Source organism: Tinamus guttatus, unplaced genomic scaffold, assembly GCF_059628265.1.
Source record: "Tinamus guttatus ecotype Peru unplaced genomic scaffold, ASM5962826v1 Tinamus_guttatus_pri_ptg000224l, whole genome shotgun sequence".
Classification (NCBI taxonomy): Eukaryota; Metazoa; Chordata; class Aves; order Tinamiformes; family Tinamidae; genus Tinamus; species Tinamus guttatus.
Window position 1 is genome coordinate 779,585 of NW_028288758.1, and position 15,706 is coordinate 795,290.

General features: G+C 42.9%; 1 protein-coding gene across 1 annotated transcript; it reads left to right on the plus strand.

Moving 5' to 3' along the window:
• Nucleotides 1–248: 248 nt before the first annotated feature.
• On the plus strand, nt 249–8,064 carry LOC148594608 (uncharacterized). The gene is made up of 4 exons (XM_088525168.1): nt 249–494; nt 5,598–6,242; nt 7,054–7,167; nt 7,945–8,064. The coding sequence occupies exons 1-4, from the start codon at nt 249–251 to the stop codon at nt 8,062–8,064; spliced, it is 1,125 nt and encodes a 374-aa protein (XP_088381294.1).
• Nucleotides 8,065–15,706: the final 7,642 nt, after the last annotated feature.

Here is a 15,706-nt window from a genome sequence, read left to right on the forward strand (position 1 = left end):
CCATTCCCGGAAGGTGGAAGGATCCCGGATGAGCCCCCAATTGTGCGGAAAATCTCGCTGTCAAGAACTGAATGTCCAAAAGGAGACAGAGGAGTCCTAAAACTTTATTCGAATAAAGGGAGAGACTCCACAGGGATATGCCCGGTGGACTCTCCCTTTATTCGAATAAAGTTTTAGGACTCTTCTGTCTCCTTTTGGACATTCAGTTCTTGACAGCGAGATTTTCCGCACAGCGAGTTGTATTCGAAATGCTGAAATCTCACAGTGGGCCGCAGTTGAACACAAATGACGGAGTCGGGGCTCCTGCCATCCCCTCCGCACCTCCATTACCTCAATCATGTCCTGATGAGAATCGGGAAACAAAATGTGCTGCAAAAGCCTTCCCGGTACAGTCACCTGATGACCAGGATGATGATCCTTTTGACCCGGGTCCTATTAACCCTGAGAAGGAGCCAGACCTATACTCCCTGGATTTGCATGATAAATGGGCTTCAGTAAAACGAGGAGCAAAACAGGCAGGGGATGTGGGCATGCTGAAAGCCTTCCCCGTTATCTATGCGCCAGACCAGAATCCGCGCTGGGAAGGATTGTCATACAATCTTATTAAAGATGTGCGGCGCACGGTGACAGATCATGGCCTTGGCGCACCATATACCACCTGAGCAGAATGCTCAAGTTTCTGTATTCATCAATAAGGGGGTTTCTCCACAGTTTGGCTGAAGAACAGGACAAAGGGAGGGGAGACTGAGTGGAGCCATGAGCCGAGTGGGACAAAAAGAGCCATCTGCAAGGAGATGGGGCCTTTACAAAGGAGGGAAATAGGGCAATTGCCCCACATTCTTCATCAAGGGGGACAAAGGAGTTGGTGAGCTCAGGTGAGAACAGATGGCCGGAGGCTGGAGTTCGGTGTAGGCGGGCCGGGAAGGCTGTAACTTCTGAGTACCTTGGCCAATGGGGAAAAGGAGAGGGCGTCCCTCGGTCGGGAAATTAGCATAAAAGGGGGGTTGCGTCCCCCAGCAATTTGAGAGACCCCACAGGGATATGCCCGGTGGACTCTCCCTTTATTCGAATAAAGTTTTAGGACTCCTCTGTCTCCTTTTGGACATTCAGTTCTTGACAGTGAGATTTTCCGCACACACCCACCTTATACAATCTCTTTGTGATTCTTCGGTTTTTACTCCTCACGATTTTAAAACTTTGTTTCGCCTGATTATGACTGATATGCAATATACGATGTGGGAGTCAAAAATGAGACAGCTTGCTCAAGCACAGGAGGAGGAAAACCAGCGCCAGTCAAAAAGAGGTCCTTTACGGACTGTTACTGTGGACATGCTATGGGGGAGGGTGACCACAGTGCCACAACAGCACAAGCAGGAATTCCCCCTGAGGGCCTGCAGCAAGTTAAGACACTTGCTCTCCGCGCCCTTAAGGCCGTCCCGGAGGCTGGTAAACAACGACAGCCTTTTGTTACCATAAGACAAGATGCGAATGAGCCTTACATGAAGTTTCTAGATCGGCTTAATGAGGCTCTGGAGAAGCAAATTGATAATGAACAAGCACGAAGCTACATTTTTAAACAACTAGCAATTGAGAATGCTAACCCTGATTGCCAGAGAGTTTTGCGAACACTAAAGGATCCTACCATTGATGACATGCTGAAGGCGTGCATTAACGTCGGCTCTAAACTGTATGAATGCTCTCTGATGGCCGAGGCGTTTGCAACAATGTCTATGAAAAATCCATGCTTTGCTTGTGGCCAATTTGGTCATATCCGTAAATACTGTCCAAAAATGCAAGCAAACAGAGGAGCGCCTGGAATATGTCCGCGCTGTCACAAAGGATGACACTATGTTAATCAGTGTCGATCAAAATTTGATAAGGAAGGTCAACCATTAGCCCCTTCTGGAAACTTCAAGCGCAGCGTGGCAAGGGGTCGCGCCATGACAGCAAATCACCCCTCAGAGCGGCCTCACCAGGAAGCAGCCGCCCTTGTGCGCCAGCACAGGGGGCAGCGCCGGTGTGGACCTGGCCACCACAATAGAAGTGCTAATTACTGATACATCAGTTGTGCTAATTCCAACTGGTGTCCATGGCCCCCTGGGGCGAGGAATGGCAGCACTATTGATTGGGCGATCTTCAACAACAAGACAAGGCTGTTTGTGTTACCTGCAGTTATCAATGCAGATTTCAAAGGAGAAATAAAGATAATGGTATGGACTCCGATACCACCCTGTACTGTGCCAGCGGGGAGCCGAATAGCACAATTAGTATACGTTTTACCACAGACACCAAATGATGCAAAAACTAAATGCGGCATAGGCTCTTTTGAGTCTACGGGACAACCAGAGATTTTCCGGACTCAACAGATAACTATGAATCGCCCACAGATATCCTGTACACTACAATCAGGAGTGATAAAGTTTAATGCACAAGGAATTTTAGATAGCGGAGCGGACGTTACAGTCATCGCTGCCTCGCAATGGCCAAACAGTTTACCCCTAGTGAATGTGCATACATTGCTTTCAGGAATTGGTGGGCAGAGTACCCCAATGCAAAGCGAAAGCCTGATAAATATTATTGGTCCGGAAGGGAGGACTGCAACCATTAGACCATTTATATTGCCTGGATCTGTTACCCTGTGGGGGAGAGACTGTTTGAGTCAATGGGGCATGCAGTTAAGTACGGATTTTTCTTAGGGGCTACTATCCAGCAGCAGGTCCAACCCTTGACCTGGAAAACAGACAAGCCCGTATGGGTGGATCAGTGGCCCCTTCCACGAAATAAACTGCTGCAGTTACACAAGTTAGTAGAGGAACAATTGCAAGCTGGACATATAGTTCCTACTACAAGCCCCTGGAATACACCAGTTTTTGTAATGCAAAAGAAAAATAATACCTGGAGATTGTTACATGACCTTAGAAAAATCAATGAGGTCATTGAAGATATGGGAGCCTTACAGCCTGGACTCCCTTCTCCAGCGATGTTACCTCAAACATGGACTTTGATCGTAATAGATTTGAAAGACAACAGTCTTTACCATTCCACTTGCACCACAGGATGCACCTCGGTTTGCATTTTCTGTACCTTCCATCAATGCTATGGAACCCCATAACAGATATCATTGGAAAGTTTTGCCACAAGGCATGAAAAATAGTCCTACATTATGTCAACAATTTGTGGCAGCAGTCTTTAAGTCCAGTCCTCATCTATCACTATATGGATGACATATTGATTGCTGCAGAGCAAAAGGAAACGGCATAAGAGGCTCTGCGTCAGATTACGGAAGCAGCATTGGCTGCAGGATTAAAAATTGCAGAAGATAAAGTACAGGAAACTCCATCTTGGCGATATTTAGGATGGAGAATTTCTGATCATCAAATTCGACCACAATTATTGACTCTAAAGACAGACATAAAGACTTTAAATGGTCTTCAAAAACTTTTGGGAACTATTAACTGGATCCGTCCCTCCCTAGGAATTTCCACGGAGGAATTACATCCTCTATTTAAGCTTTTAGAAGGAGACACGAGTTTGACATCCCCAAGGAAGCTTACCCCTCCCGCGCAAGCTGCACTTGACAAAGTTGTGAACAAATTAACCACTCAGACTGTTCACAGACGAAAGCAGAACTATCCTATCAGTCTTTTTGTTTTTTTTCTAGCTTCCAACCTTATGGTCTATTAGCACAATGGATACCACAGGACGCATGTCCGTTAATAATCTTAGAATGGGTGTTTCTACCTCATAATTTTGGCAAAACTGTCACCACTGCTATTGATATGATCGCGATGGTTATTCAAAAAGGAAGAGAGCGTTTGATGTTTCTAGATGGCACAGAGCCTGATATTATTTATTTACCGCTCAGTACAAAACAATTAACCTTTCTGACTCACCAGTCTTTTGTTTTTCAGTGTGCCTTGGCAGATTATCCAGGACAAATAAGTATCCACTTTCCAGGACATAGAATCATACAGTCTTTTAACTCTCTTTCTCTATTACCTGTTTCCCATTTGAGCCTTACGCCAATACCTGATGCTCTTACAGTATTTACTGACAGCTCAGGTAGGACAGGGCGTGCAGCTGTATTGTGGAAAAATGATGAAGGGCACTGGGAGAGCGACGTACATGTTGCAAGGTTAGCCTCTAGATTAGAACACTCCCTTTTAAAAGAGGTTTCAAACGAGACCCTCTTCGTGCTTCTCTGGAAGCTCAGATGGCTATTAAACAGAAGGATTTATCCGTACTTTATCCAACATGTACGCTCGCACACCTCACTGCCTGGACCTATTAGTGAAGGTAATGCTCAAGCAGATAGCCTTGCAGGAGCTGTAGTTCTGCTGGATCGCTTTGCACAAGCACGTTTGTCGCATGACTTTTATCACCAAAATGCAAAAGCATTACGGAGGTCGTTTCAATTGACTCAGGAACAAGCTAGACAAATCATACAGTCGTGCCCAGACTGCCAGCTCATTTTACCAGTACCATCCATTGGAGTAAACCCTCGGAGTCTTTCTGCGCTTGAAATTTGGCAATCAGATGTAACGCATATCCCTGAATTTGGCAGATACAAATATGTGCATGTTTCTGTTGATACCTTCTCATCCTGTATCTATGTTTCTGTACATACAGGCCAAAGATGTATGTCGACACTTTATGATGGCCTTTGCAATGTTGGGAGTGCCTAAAACTATAAAAACTGACAATGGTCCAGCTTATATAGCACAAAAAACACAAATATTCTTTCAACAATGGGGAATCCAACACATCACTGGTATCCCCCATTTACCCACAGGCCAAGCGATTATTGAGCGTACACATGGCACCCTTAAGAATATGCTACAAAAACAAAAAAAAAGGAGCGTAGGGTTATCCCCACAGGAACGCATAGCAAAAGCTTGCTATGTGTTGAATTTTTTAAATCACTGGACAGAAGAGGGACTCCCTATATACCGACATTTTGATTCACACAGACAACACAAAGTTCAGGAAAAAGCCCAGGTTGTAGCCAAAAACCCACAGACGAATCAGTGGGAAGGGCCTTTTCCTTTAATAACCTGGGGTAGAGGATATGCTTGTGTTTCTACAGGCACAGGGCCAAGATGGGTACCTGCTCGATGGATCAAGCCTTTCTTATCACAGTCATCATCATCATCTGCACCGTGACATCACCCACACCGCAGTGGATGCCACCCCAGCCTAAAACTAACATATGGGTAACTCTGGCCAATCAAACGGGACAAGACACATTATGTTTGTCATTATCTAGTCCAGGAAATCCTTTTGTAACCTGTCTGGTAGGACAACCTGTTGATGATTGGCAGGTTCCCCTCGAAAGGCGTCCATACATAAGTGATAAACCAACTGACATAGTTGATAAGTGGAATAATTGGATCCCATGGTTTCCAAAAATGAATATAGAGCCACAAGAGCTAGATTTGTTAGGATCAATAAAAATGGATTATTGTGTGTATCTTAACTATACAGATGGGTGGGCTAACTGGAAAGAAGTATCCCCTCCTCTCCCAGGATACAAAAGATGAGATCCAAAGGATCCGGAGCCACATAAAATACAATGGCTGAATGCTACCCTACCGGAGTATAGAAATGCCACTGCATGGTGCAACTATACTGCCGCAAAATTAACCTTATCTGGTAGATACCCACTCAAATTACCAAAGGGCCTATTTCTAATTTGTGGAGATCATGCCTGGCCTGGTATTCCCTCTCGTGCATGCGGAGGACCATGCAGCATTGGAAGGCTGACTCTGTTGACACCCAACATTTCAATGATTAATAACCATAGAAAACGCCCCAAGTGCACCATACACGCTTTTCAATCTGAGTGTGATGACCAAGTAACATTTTGGAACACTGCAGAAATCGTATCAGCATCTATATTTACACCTGGGGTAGCATCAGGGAAAGCGCTAGTAACCTTAAATAGGCTTGGTTGCTGGCTGGCAAAACAGACTAATGCTACTTCCCTGGCACTGAGTGGGCTATTGCTAGATGTTAATTCTGTTAGGCATGCTTCACTTCAAAATAGAGCTGCTATAGACTTTTTGTTATTAGCACAAGGCCATGGGTGTCAGGATTTTGATGGACTCTGTTGCATGAATTTATCTGACCATTCGGAATCCATCCATAAAAGCATTGAAAATTTACAAAAAGGAGTGCAGAAGTTACGTCAAGACGATGGTTTCAATATTTTTGGGAATCTTTTGGGGAATTTAGGATTAGCTGTGTGGATTAAGGGATCATTGCAAATAGGTTTGATGTGCTTGATAATCTTTGTTTGCCTTTTAATTTGTATCCCATGTTTGTTAAAAACAATTCAGTGTTTAACAGACCGTGCCTTGAAACAAGCATTCTTCATAAATAAAGAAGGGGGAGATCGGGGGATCTCAAGGACAGGCTCGAGAGTATTGGTGGAGAGACCTTGGGAAAAGGACACTGGTATGGTTGTTGGAATCAAACCATGGGAGTAAATGCAACAAACTAAACAATCTTTTGCTTAGCTATGTTAACGCAAAGTTTCTAATTGTTGTACTACCTGTATTTTGTACTAGCTGTATTTTGCTTATTGTTAGTGTATCTATCTGCTTTGTTTCTTATTATGTGTTCAACGATTGATTGATTGATCCTTTAACCAAGTTATGGCTGTTCAGCTAAAAACAGCTATGGCAATACAACAAACAAATAAAGAAGGGGGAGATGTGTGTTGTCAGTAGATAATAGGTGCCTTGTTAGTAGATAGTTAATCGCAAGAATGCCTTAGCAGTGCACGGTTGATGGGCTGACCCGCAAGGACTAATGTCTTATCGGCAAGGAACAAAGCAAGAAAAGGAGGAGGACTACAACCACATGTGGAATGTCTTGTTAGCAGATAAGGAACAGAGCAAGGAGAAGAAGATAACCACAACTGCACGGCTGGCAAGATGCTGATTGATTATAATTTTAGGAACACTTGTGTTAAAAGAGTATAAAAAGGAGATGGTTTGAGAATAAAGTTGTCTCACTCTGCATCCCAGACTGAGTCCGTTCTTTCGCAAGGTGCAACACACCACCACCAGTCCGGCTAAGTGTCGCTGGCTCCGCTTTGGTGCAGTTACAGGGATCTCGGTGCAGGTGATATTCCGCGACCGAAGGCCGTGCACGCCGGTGCAGGTGATGTTCCACACCTCCCGGTGGGGGGAGGAGGGAATATGTGCTCCTTTTATGTCCCCCTTCTCAAGGAGTCCTCCCATTTTCTTGAAGTTTTCTGGTATGTGTTGTTCCTGTCCTATGTGCCATGTGCTTTTGTATTCCTCTTCACCCCTGATTCGCATGCAAACTGCTCTGGTGGGCACTGCTGAGGATGTCATTGTTCAGGTCTTGAGCTGATCTTCCATTGCCAAGTAGATAGGTGATATTACAGTCTTCCCAGAGATAAGATGCCGGGGCATTGTCCAGGTAAATGATGTGTCAATGATGTGGAGACAAACACAGCCCATAACAGTCTCTTACACTAGGTCCCTCTGTATGGCAGCACAGCCCTGTTGAGTATTGTCCACTCCACCCAGTTTGTTATCATCTGCAAACTTGGTGAGGGTGCACTATGTCCCCTCATCCAAGTAATTGATAAACAAGTTGAGTAGTACTGGGCCCAATATTCCTACTGACCCCTGGGGGACACCACTGACCACAGGCTTCCGACTAGACTTGGCCCCATTTATCACAACCCTCTGAGCTCTGCCATCCAGCCAATTCTCAAGCCCACTCATCTAACCCTCACTTCCTGATTTTAGCCATGAGGATATTATGGGAGACGATGTCAAAAGCCTTGCTATCAGAAGTTTTGGCAGTGGGCAAAACAAATACCTTACTGTAAAAATGTTCAAAAGAAATTAATGCAAAAAATAGTGTTAATATACTGCTCTTATTCTCTTATATCCTGATTGCTAGGTTTGTGTCAAGCAGTACCTTAGAAATGTTTCATCTTTTACCTTTCCACCTTCTGTGGGAAACCACAAAATACAGTTAGGCTCATGTCAGCTTTCTGCTCGCTTAAACTCACAGTCATAGAATCATAGAATCATAGAATCATAGAATGCTTAGGGTTGGAAGGGACCTCTAGAGATCATCTAGTCCAACCCCCCTGCATACGCAGGGACACCTAGAGCACGTGGCACAGGACTGCATCCAAGCGGGTTTTGAAGATCTCCAGAGAAGGAGACTCTACAACCTCTCTGGGCAACCTGTTCCAGTGCTCTGTCACCCTCACTGTTAAGAAATTTTTCCTTAAGTTCCTATGGAATTTTTGATGTTTCAGTTTCCGGCCATTTCCTCTAGTCCTATCAGTGGCCACCACTGAAAAGAGACCATCCCCGTCCTCTGCACTCCCTCCCTTGAGGTATTTATATACACTGATTAGATCCCCTCTCAGCCTTCTCTTCTCCAGGCTGAACAGGCCCACCTCCCTCAGCCTCTCCTCATAGGGCAGATGTTCCAGGCCCCTGATCATCCTTGTAGCCCTGCACTGGACTCTCTCCAGCAGCTCCACATCCCTCTTGTACTGTGGAGCCCAGAACTGGACACAATACTCCAAATGCGGCCTCACCAGGGCTGAGTAGAGGGGCAGGATCACCTCCCTCGACCTGCTAGAGACGCTCTTCTTAATGCAGCCCAGGATCCCATTGGCCTTCTTGGCCACGAGGGCACACTGCTGCCTCATGGTCAACTTATCATCCACCATGACACCCAGGTCTTTCTCTGCAGAGCTGCTCTCCACAAGGTCGGTCCCCAGCCTGTACTGGTGTCTGGGGTTATTCCTCCCCAGGTGCAGGACCTTGCACTTGGCCTTGTTGAATTGCATGAGGTTTTTCACCGCCCAGTTGTCCAATCTGTCCAGGTCCCTCTGGATGGCAGCACAGCCCTCTGGGGTATCGGCTACTCCTCCCAGTTTCGTGTCATCAGCAAACTTGCTGAGGGAGCACTCTGTGCCTTCATCCTGGTCATTGATGAATAAATTGAACAGGACTGGACCAAGGACTGACCCCTGGGGGACCCCATTAGCCACAGGCCTCCAACTAGACTCTGCACCGCTGATCACCACTCTCTGGGCCCTGCCATCCAGCCAGTTCCTAATCCATCTCACTGTCCACTCATCTATCCCACACTTCCGGAGCTTGCCCAGGAGGATGTTGTGAGGGACGGTGTCAAAAGCCTTGGTGAAGTCGAGATAGACGACATCCACCGCTCTCCCCTCGTCTATCCAGCCGGTCATTTCATCATAGAAGGCTATCAGTTTAGTCAGGCAAGATTTCCCCTTGGTGAATCCATGCTGACTACTCTTGAGCACCTTCTTGTCCTCCATGTGCCTGGAGACAACGGCCAGTATGAGCCGTTCCATCACTTTTCCGGGGACGGAGGTGAGGCTGACTGGCCTGTAGTTGCCTGGGTCCTCCTTCTTGCCTTTTTTGAAGACTGGCGTGACATTGGCCTTCTTCCAGTCTTCCGGCACCTCCCCCGTTCTCCAGGATCTTTCAAAGATGATGGAGAGCGGCTTAGCTATGACATCTGCCAGCTCCCGCAGCACTCTGGGGTGCATGCCATGAGGTCCCATGGATTTTTGGGTATCGAGGTTCCTTAGGTGCTCTCTGACCCAATCTTCCTCTACCCAGGGCAAGTCTTCCTCTCCACCAGCTTCTTCTCTTGTCTCTAGGGCCTGGGACTCTAAAGGGCTGCCCTTGGTAAACACCGAAGCAAAGAAGGCATTGAGCAACTCTGCTTTTTCTGTGTTATTTGTAACCAAGGTGCCCATCCCGTCCTCCAGTGGACCCACGTTTTCCCTGATCTTCCTTTTGCTGTTAATGTATTTGAAGAATTTTTTTTTGTTATTTTTAACGTCCCTTGCCAGCTTGCCTTCCAGTCGTGCCTTAGCTTTCCTTGTCGCATCTCTGCACTCCCTGACTACGTTCCTGTATTTCTCCCAGGGGGCCTGTCCTTTTTTCCACATTCTGTATACCGCTGCCTTCTGCTTGAGCATTGCCACAAGCTCCTTGCTCATCCACGCAGGTCGCCTGCCCCCTCTGCCTCCCTTCCTACACACAGGGATGCACTGTTGCTGGACGTGGAGGAAGTGCCGCTTGAAAACTAACCAGCTCTCTTGGGCCCCCCTTCCTTCTAGAGCACTAGCCCATGGGATTCTACCGAGGAGGTCACTGAAGAGGCTAAAGTTGGCCCTCCTGAAGTCCATCGTCGCAAGGCTACTTACAGCCCTGCCTCCTCCTCGCTGAATCGTGAACTCCACCAACTCATGGTCACTGCAGCCGAGGCTACCCCCCACCTTCACATCTCCTACTAGGCCCTCCCTATTTGATAGCACGAGGTCCAGTAGCCCACCTCTCCTCGTCGGCTCCTCCACAACCTGCGTCAAAAAGTTATCGTCGACGCTCTGCAGGAACCTCCAGGACTGCTTATGCCTGGCTGTGTTGTCCTCCCAGTTGATGTCGGGGTAGTTGAAGTCCCCCATGAGAACCAGGGCCTGTGACCGTGAGGCAACATCCAGCTGCCTATAGAAGGCCTCATCAACCTCCTCGTCTTGGTCAGGTGGCCTGTAGCAGACACCCACCACAGTGTCTCCCACATTAGCCTGCCCCTAATCCTTACCCACAAAATCCTTACCCACAGTCGATTATTTTGTTTTTGTTTGGAGAAATACAAAGCATTATCCTCTCTACATGCTGACTCATTTTCTTCCTCCTGCTAGACTTACATTTGCTGTTTCATTATGAAGGGGTTGAGGGAATTATTTTGAAATTGCTTACTTTTAGCACAAGAACATTCTGGAAATGTAAATCTAGTGTAACAAGCTTGTGTGAACATGGCAAGACAGCTTGAATTTACTGTGTGTGTCTGTGCATATATATAAAGACATATATATTAATGCTATGTTGTTCTTAATATAGACTGATTATTTGCTGTTTTCTTTGCTGCAGATTGCAGGTGAGAGCTTTTCCACAGCTATTGCTGTAATTCTCACATAACAGATAATCATACACTGACTTCTGTTCTTGACTGTGTGACTTTTCTGCATACGAGCTGATAAATTTTCCTAGTAAGTGTACAGCTGAACATATCATTCCAGTAGGTTATTTTTAAAATCATTTATTGCTATCATGTTTGATTTAATAGTGTGTGTTAATATTGACTTTTGCAGCTTGATAAAAGAAAAGGTTCTCTTATTTTTAATTCACGGGGAAGCAATATATATGACATTCTAATAAGGTCATAAAAGTTTACCATGTATAGCACAGCTGCATTGCTTTATAATTGGATGCATGTGTACATGCTGTATAAAGGTAAATAGGAAAAAGCCTTTATTCTGTTTTTTTTTGTTGTTTTACATTCATATCACGCGTTTCAGTAAGATTTATTTGCTGTAATTCTGTAAGTTATTTTATTGGAATGAGAGCTAAGGTCTGTTTCTTTAGCTTTCTCCAGAACAGGGAAAAGAAATCTGGTTATTTGTGCAAGTACATTTATTATGTTTCAGTTTACTTTCAAGTGTTCTAAATGCACTTCTCTATCAGATTTCCTAGAGTGCTATGGTGATCCATTGTCTTCAGTTGGATTTTAAAGTATTTATGTTTCTGCTGGAATCCATATCTTTAAAAGTAGATTGATGATTTTTTTTAAGTACAGCTCATCTCAAAATGCATGACTGATTTCTAAGTCAAAACCAATATGCTCAGAGGTTGGTGGGATACTTAATCTTGATTTCTTTTACCTGTTAATTGAGTAATTTTGCAGATTGAACAAGACCTACTGCATTTCTCTCATGTTTGCATTCTCTCAAAACTTCTGGTTGGTACAAAGCAAATAAGCTGTAAGCTTGAAAGTTCAAAAAGCTTGTCATGACTTTTGATATGAGGTTGGGATTCTGAAAACAGGCATTGCGATTTTGAGTTGAAGTAGTTTCCAGTACTGCTATAGTAGTCTGTCTATAAAGAGAAACCTTTGCCCTTACATCCCAGAAACTGCAGTAACTTTTCAATATGGAAATAGAAGGAGAAAATAGAAGAAAAATCTGACAAGCTGTCATTTCCATACCTAATAAGGGGAAATGTAGTCTCTGATATCCCATGGATAAGCACAGAGGCCAGACACTGGTAATTTGTAGAGGCCCCCAAAAAGTCAATATACCCACGAGCTAATGCATAACATCTCAGTTATTTTGTTAAAATTTTAGTATTTTAATCAAAAATACAGCATGCACATAATGCCATAGAGTTTTTGATCAAATATTGGGTACAAAAGATTTTAGGAAGTTATTAATGCATTCTAGATGTAGGATTTTTAAGGACTATGAATGGAGAAGTAGTAGTAACAATCACAAACATAATGCTACTCATGCACCTGATAATCACAAATATAATGCCATTTTGATAATGTCTCTACCCAACTAGAATTTGAGAAGAGCATATCTGGTTTTATTAGGCATATTAAATTAGCCCAAGCCCTTTATGGGACCATTTAACCTATCCTTTATTTACTGTTCCAAAACTTGTTTTATCTTTTTCTAGAATGCATACATGTATAATATGCATAGGCATACAAATATTCATGTATATATCACTCTTGTATGCATTGGTCACTCTAATGTAAACACTAGTACTGACTTGTTTAATTATTTCTAGGTTTGAGATTGCTTTAGCAGTGTGGTGTGATCTTCATGTCACTATGGAAGACAGCTTTTTACAATCCATGCTAAAATATATACTATATATATCATATATATATCAATTATATATTGAATTAATTTTACTGATACAAAAGTGTAGGTGCACCAAGGCAAAGATTGTTCTTTTTCTGTAGTGATAAGTGTTAAGTGTTACAAGTTCATCCTCTAATAAGCCTTATTCAATTAATATCACCACCTCCATTAAAATAATGACAGGAGTTATGAGTACACTAAATATCAGAAATCTGGTTTAGGAGTTTTGGATCATTCTTCCATTTACTCAGACTCAGCACATTAAACTCTGTCCAAAACTCATCAAATGGCTATTGTTACAACTTAAATTTAAGACCTTTAAACACTTTTATGAGTATAAGGTCATTCAGAATGGGACAAGAGAGATTTAAAGCTAGCTCTGTATCAGAAAGGTTATACAATAGATTCAAACAATTTATTTTAAGTGCTTTCAACACATGTTCCACTGGGAGGAAATATGTAAATGGAAAAGTGACCTCTGACTCCTGGTCTACAAGGATGTTAACCAAGCTTCTGTAACTTCTGTTTACAGTGTAAATTACCTCTATAAAGGGCTGGTTAGAAAATGCACTCCTCACAGAACCTTTTAATCTAGTTTCTACCTATTGTTATTATCATCTCATTGCAGGGTGTAGGAAATCGATTTTCAGAGGAAGAAAAGAGCTTCTGAGGGATATTGTAGATTCATTTTCAAAATGCTGCTGTTATGAAAGAGTTTATTCTACCTCAGTTTTATTCTGTACAAAAATATGTACCTGAAGGTGATCAGAACGTTTAAGTTCGAAGTTAGTATTCTTGCTGTTGCTCTGTGTATTGCTATTGCAATGGATGTAGGTCATGGCAGTCCATTAAAAGTTACCCTCAGATTTCTCAAACCACTGAAGATTGATCTTTTCTATAATGCAACATTACATTGCTCCAGAAATTATCACCTATTTCTCTGTCCTTGACAAATCTGAGTTCCTATCACAGGTACCAAAACAGAGTCTGTTTATGCTTAAACTTCTTAACTGTTTTGACAAAGTCTAGTTAAATGATATTCAGACTCTTAGTTCCTTTGTATAGGTACTATCAATTTTAGTGCTGAAATCTTAGTTTCCTGGTACCTGTGGGTTAAGTAGATAGACCTAGAAGTGCTTTTCCCAGTTTCTTACACACAATGAGTGTGGAGATGCAAGTTGAGAGAAGCAGTCATTTTCAACTCTTTAGGAGTTTACCATGGGAAATGCGAAATTCACGCTTGCTAGGATAGAGATCCAATTAGCCAGTGAGGGGAGATAAGTGAAAGACCAGAAGGAATTAAATCCTCAGAGCACCAAGCCAACAGGCAGGGACAGATATCCTTGTGCCTGCTCTGGGGAGACTGAGTATGACAGCAGGCTCAGGTGCACTGCAGACACCAAGCAGAGGGTCATCCCTGATTATACTTAAAGCTTATATTTTATATATACTTTATACTTTAGCTTATACTTTATATATATATACTAAAGCTATGCTATGTTTTTTGTTTTGTTTTGGTTTGTTTGTTTGTTTTATAACTATATGCTTTCAATCTGATAAAACATTTATCTTCTTCCTTCCTGCTTCTCACTGAAATCGAACCAGCTAAAACTGTGGAAGCTTGAACATCTTACCGGTGAATTACAGATACCTTGGACACCTGATAATGGAGGCATATAAGAGTCGGAGGCACCTTAAACAGAAATTAAATCCCAAACTAACAGATCTATTCACTAAGGTGCTGGCTAATCCCATGTTAGCAAGCAGTCTGAAGGACAGTAGTCCTTCCTCAGTCTCTACCAGTCACCCCCTCCCTTGCTGTTCTGATGCTTCCAAAACTCTTCAAGAGATAGGTTACACACTTTGATAATAAAACAGATTTGATTTTTGTTTGTTGCCACAAGTGTTTGTTTATGCCTACATCCTTTTCCTTAGTGAGCTCCTCAATGTTCAGAGAGATGCTCAAAAATCCCTGCCCCAGTGAGGACAGAAGCCCTATAGCTTTCTGGGAGAGTGGTGCAGAATAGGGTACATGGAGAGGAATAGATGATTGTTTCCCCCACTTCGATATTACTCTGTGACCAAGAGACAAAATAAATCTGTCTTTGTTCAAAAATTCCTGCTGTTACTAAACTCTTCCCCAGCTTCCCTGTTTCTCCAAGCTGCAGATTTGGGATGGGTGCCAGCCATTGGTTGTTAAACTATTCTATTTTAGAAAAGAATTCAAGAGATGGATTTTTTATTCTCTATTTTTATTCTTTATTTAGTTTTGAGACTGGAATATGTTATAAGGATTATACCAGAGAAGATACTAAAGTACAAACAAACAATCAACAAGAACAACCCCACTTCACTACATTCTGTAGCATGGGCTTACTAAAATTGCATTAGATTCTTCTTTGAATCTTTACCAAAGTGATTTTGTGCTACCACTTTCGTTAATTTGTTTATAGATTCTCTAATAAACTGTCAGCTCTGTTAACCATAATTCGTTTTTGCAAAAACATGCCAGCTGCAATTGCTAGACATGAACTTAAGACAATAGTCTTCCCTTCCTCCCCTGCAGCCGTATGTATCTGGATTGTCTTCCATTTCTGATTTTCATGTCCTTCAATTATTAAGCTCACTTAAAATGTCCTTCACAGTATTCCAAACATTTTTCTCTTTGATTTTGTATTTCATACCAGCACACTTCAGATTCTGTGCATTAGCATGTCATAAAACACAAATTTTCAAATGCACATCTTCTATCATACATATTTATTTAAATTATTAAATTATTCACAAACGTTAAAAGAATGGTCAGATACAAAATCATATGATACATAAACATAGTGGTCATTTTTCTTCAACAGCTCAGACTAGGAAGTTGCTTATTATAGATAAGATTATTTTAGTTTTGGTCTGCCTTTTCTTTTGCTGAGATAAAAAGAGAGTCTGGTTCCATGT

What these genes read in the sequence shown, in the direction of transcription:
- LOC148594608 (XM_088525168.1), top strand. Translation starts at nt 249, where the DNA reads ATGCTGAAATCTCACAGTGGGCCGCAGTTGAACACAAATGACGGAGTC. An exon ending in TGGGGAATTTAGGATTAGCT is followed by an intron (nt 6,243 to 7,053) that starts GTGTGGATTAAG and finishes TTCTTTCGCAAG; the next exon opens with GTGCAACACACCACCACCAG. An exon ending in GGCCGTGCACGCCGGTGCAG is followed by an intron (nt 7,168 to 7,944) that starts GTGATGTTCCAC and finishes CCTGATTGCTAG; the next exon opens with GTTTGTGTCAAGCAGTACCT.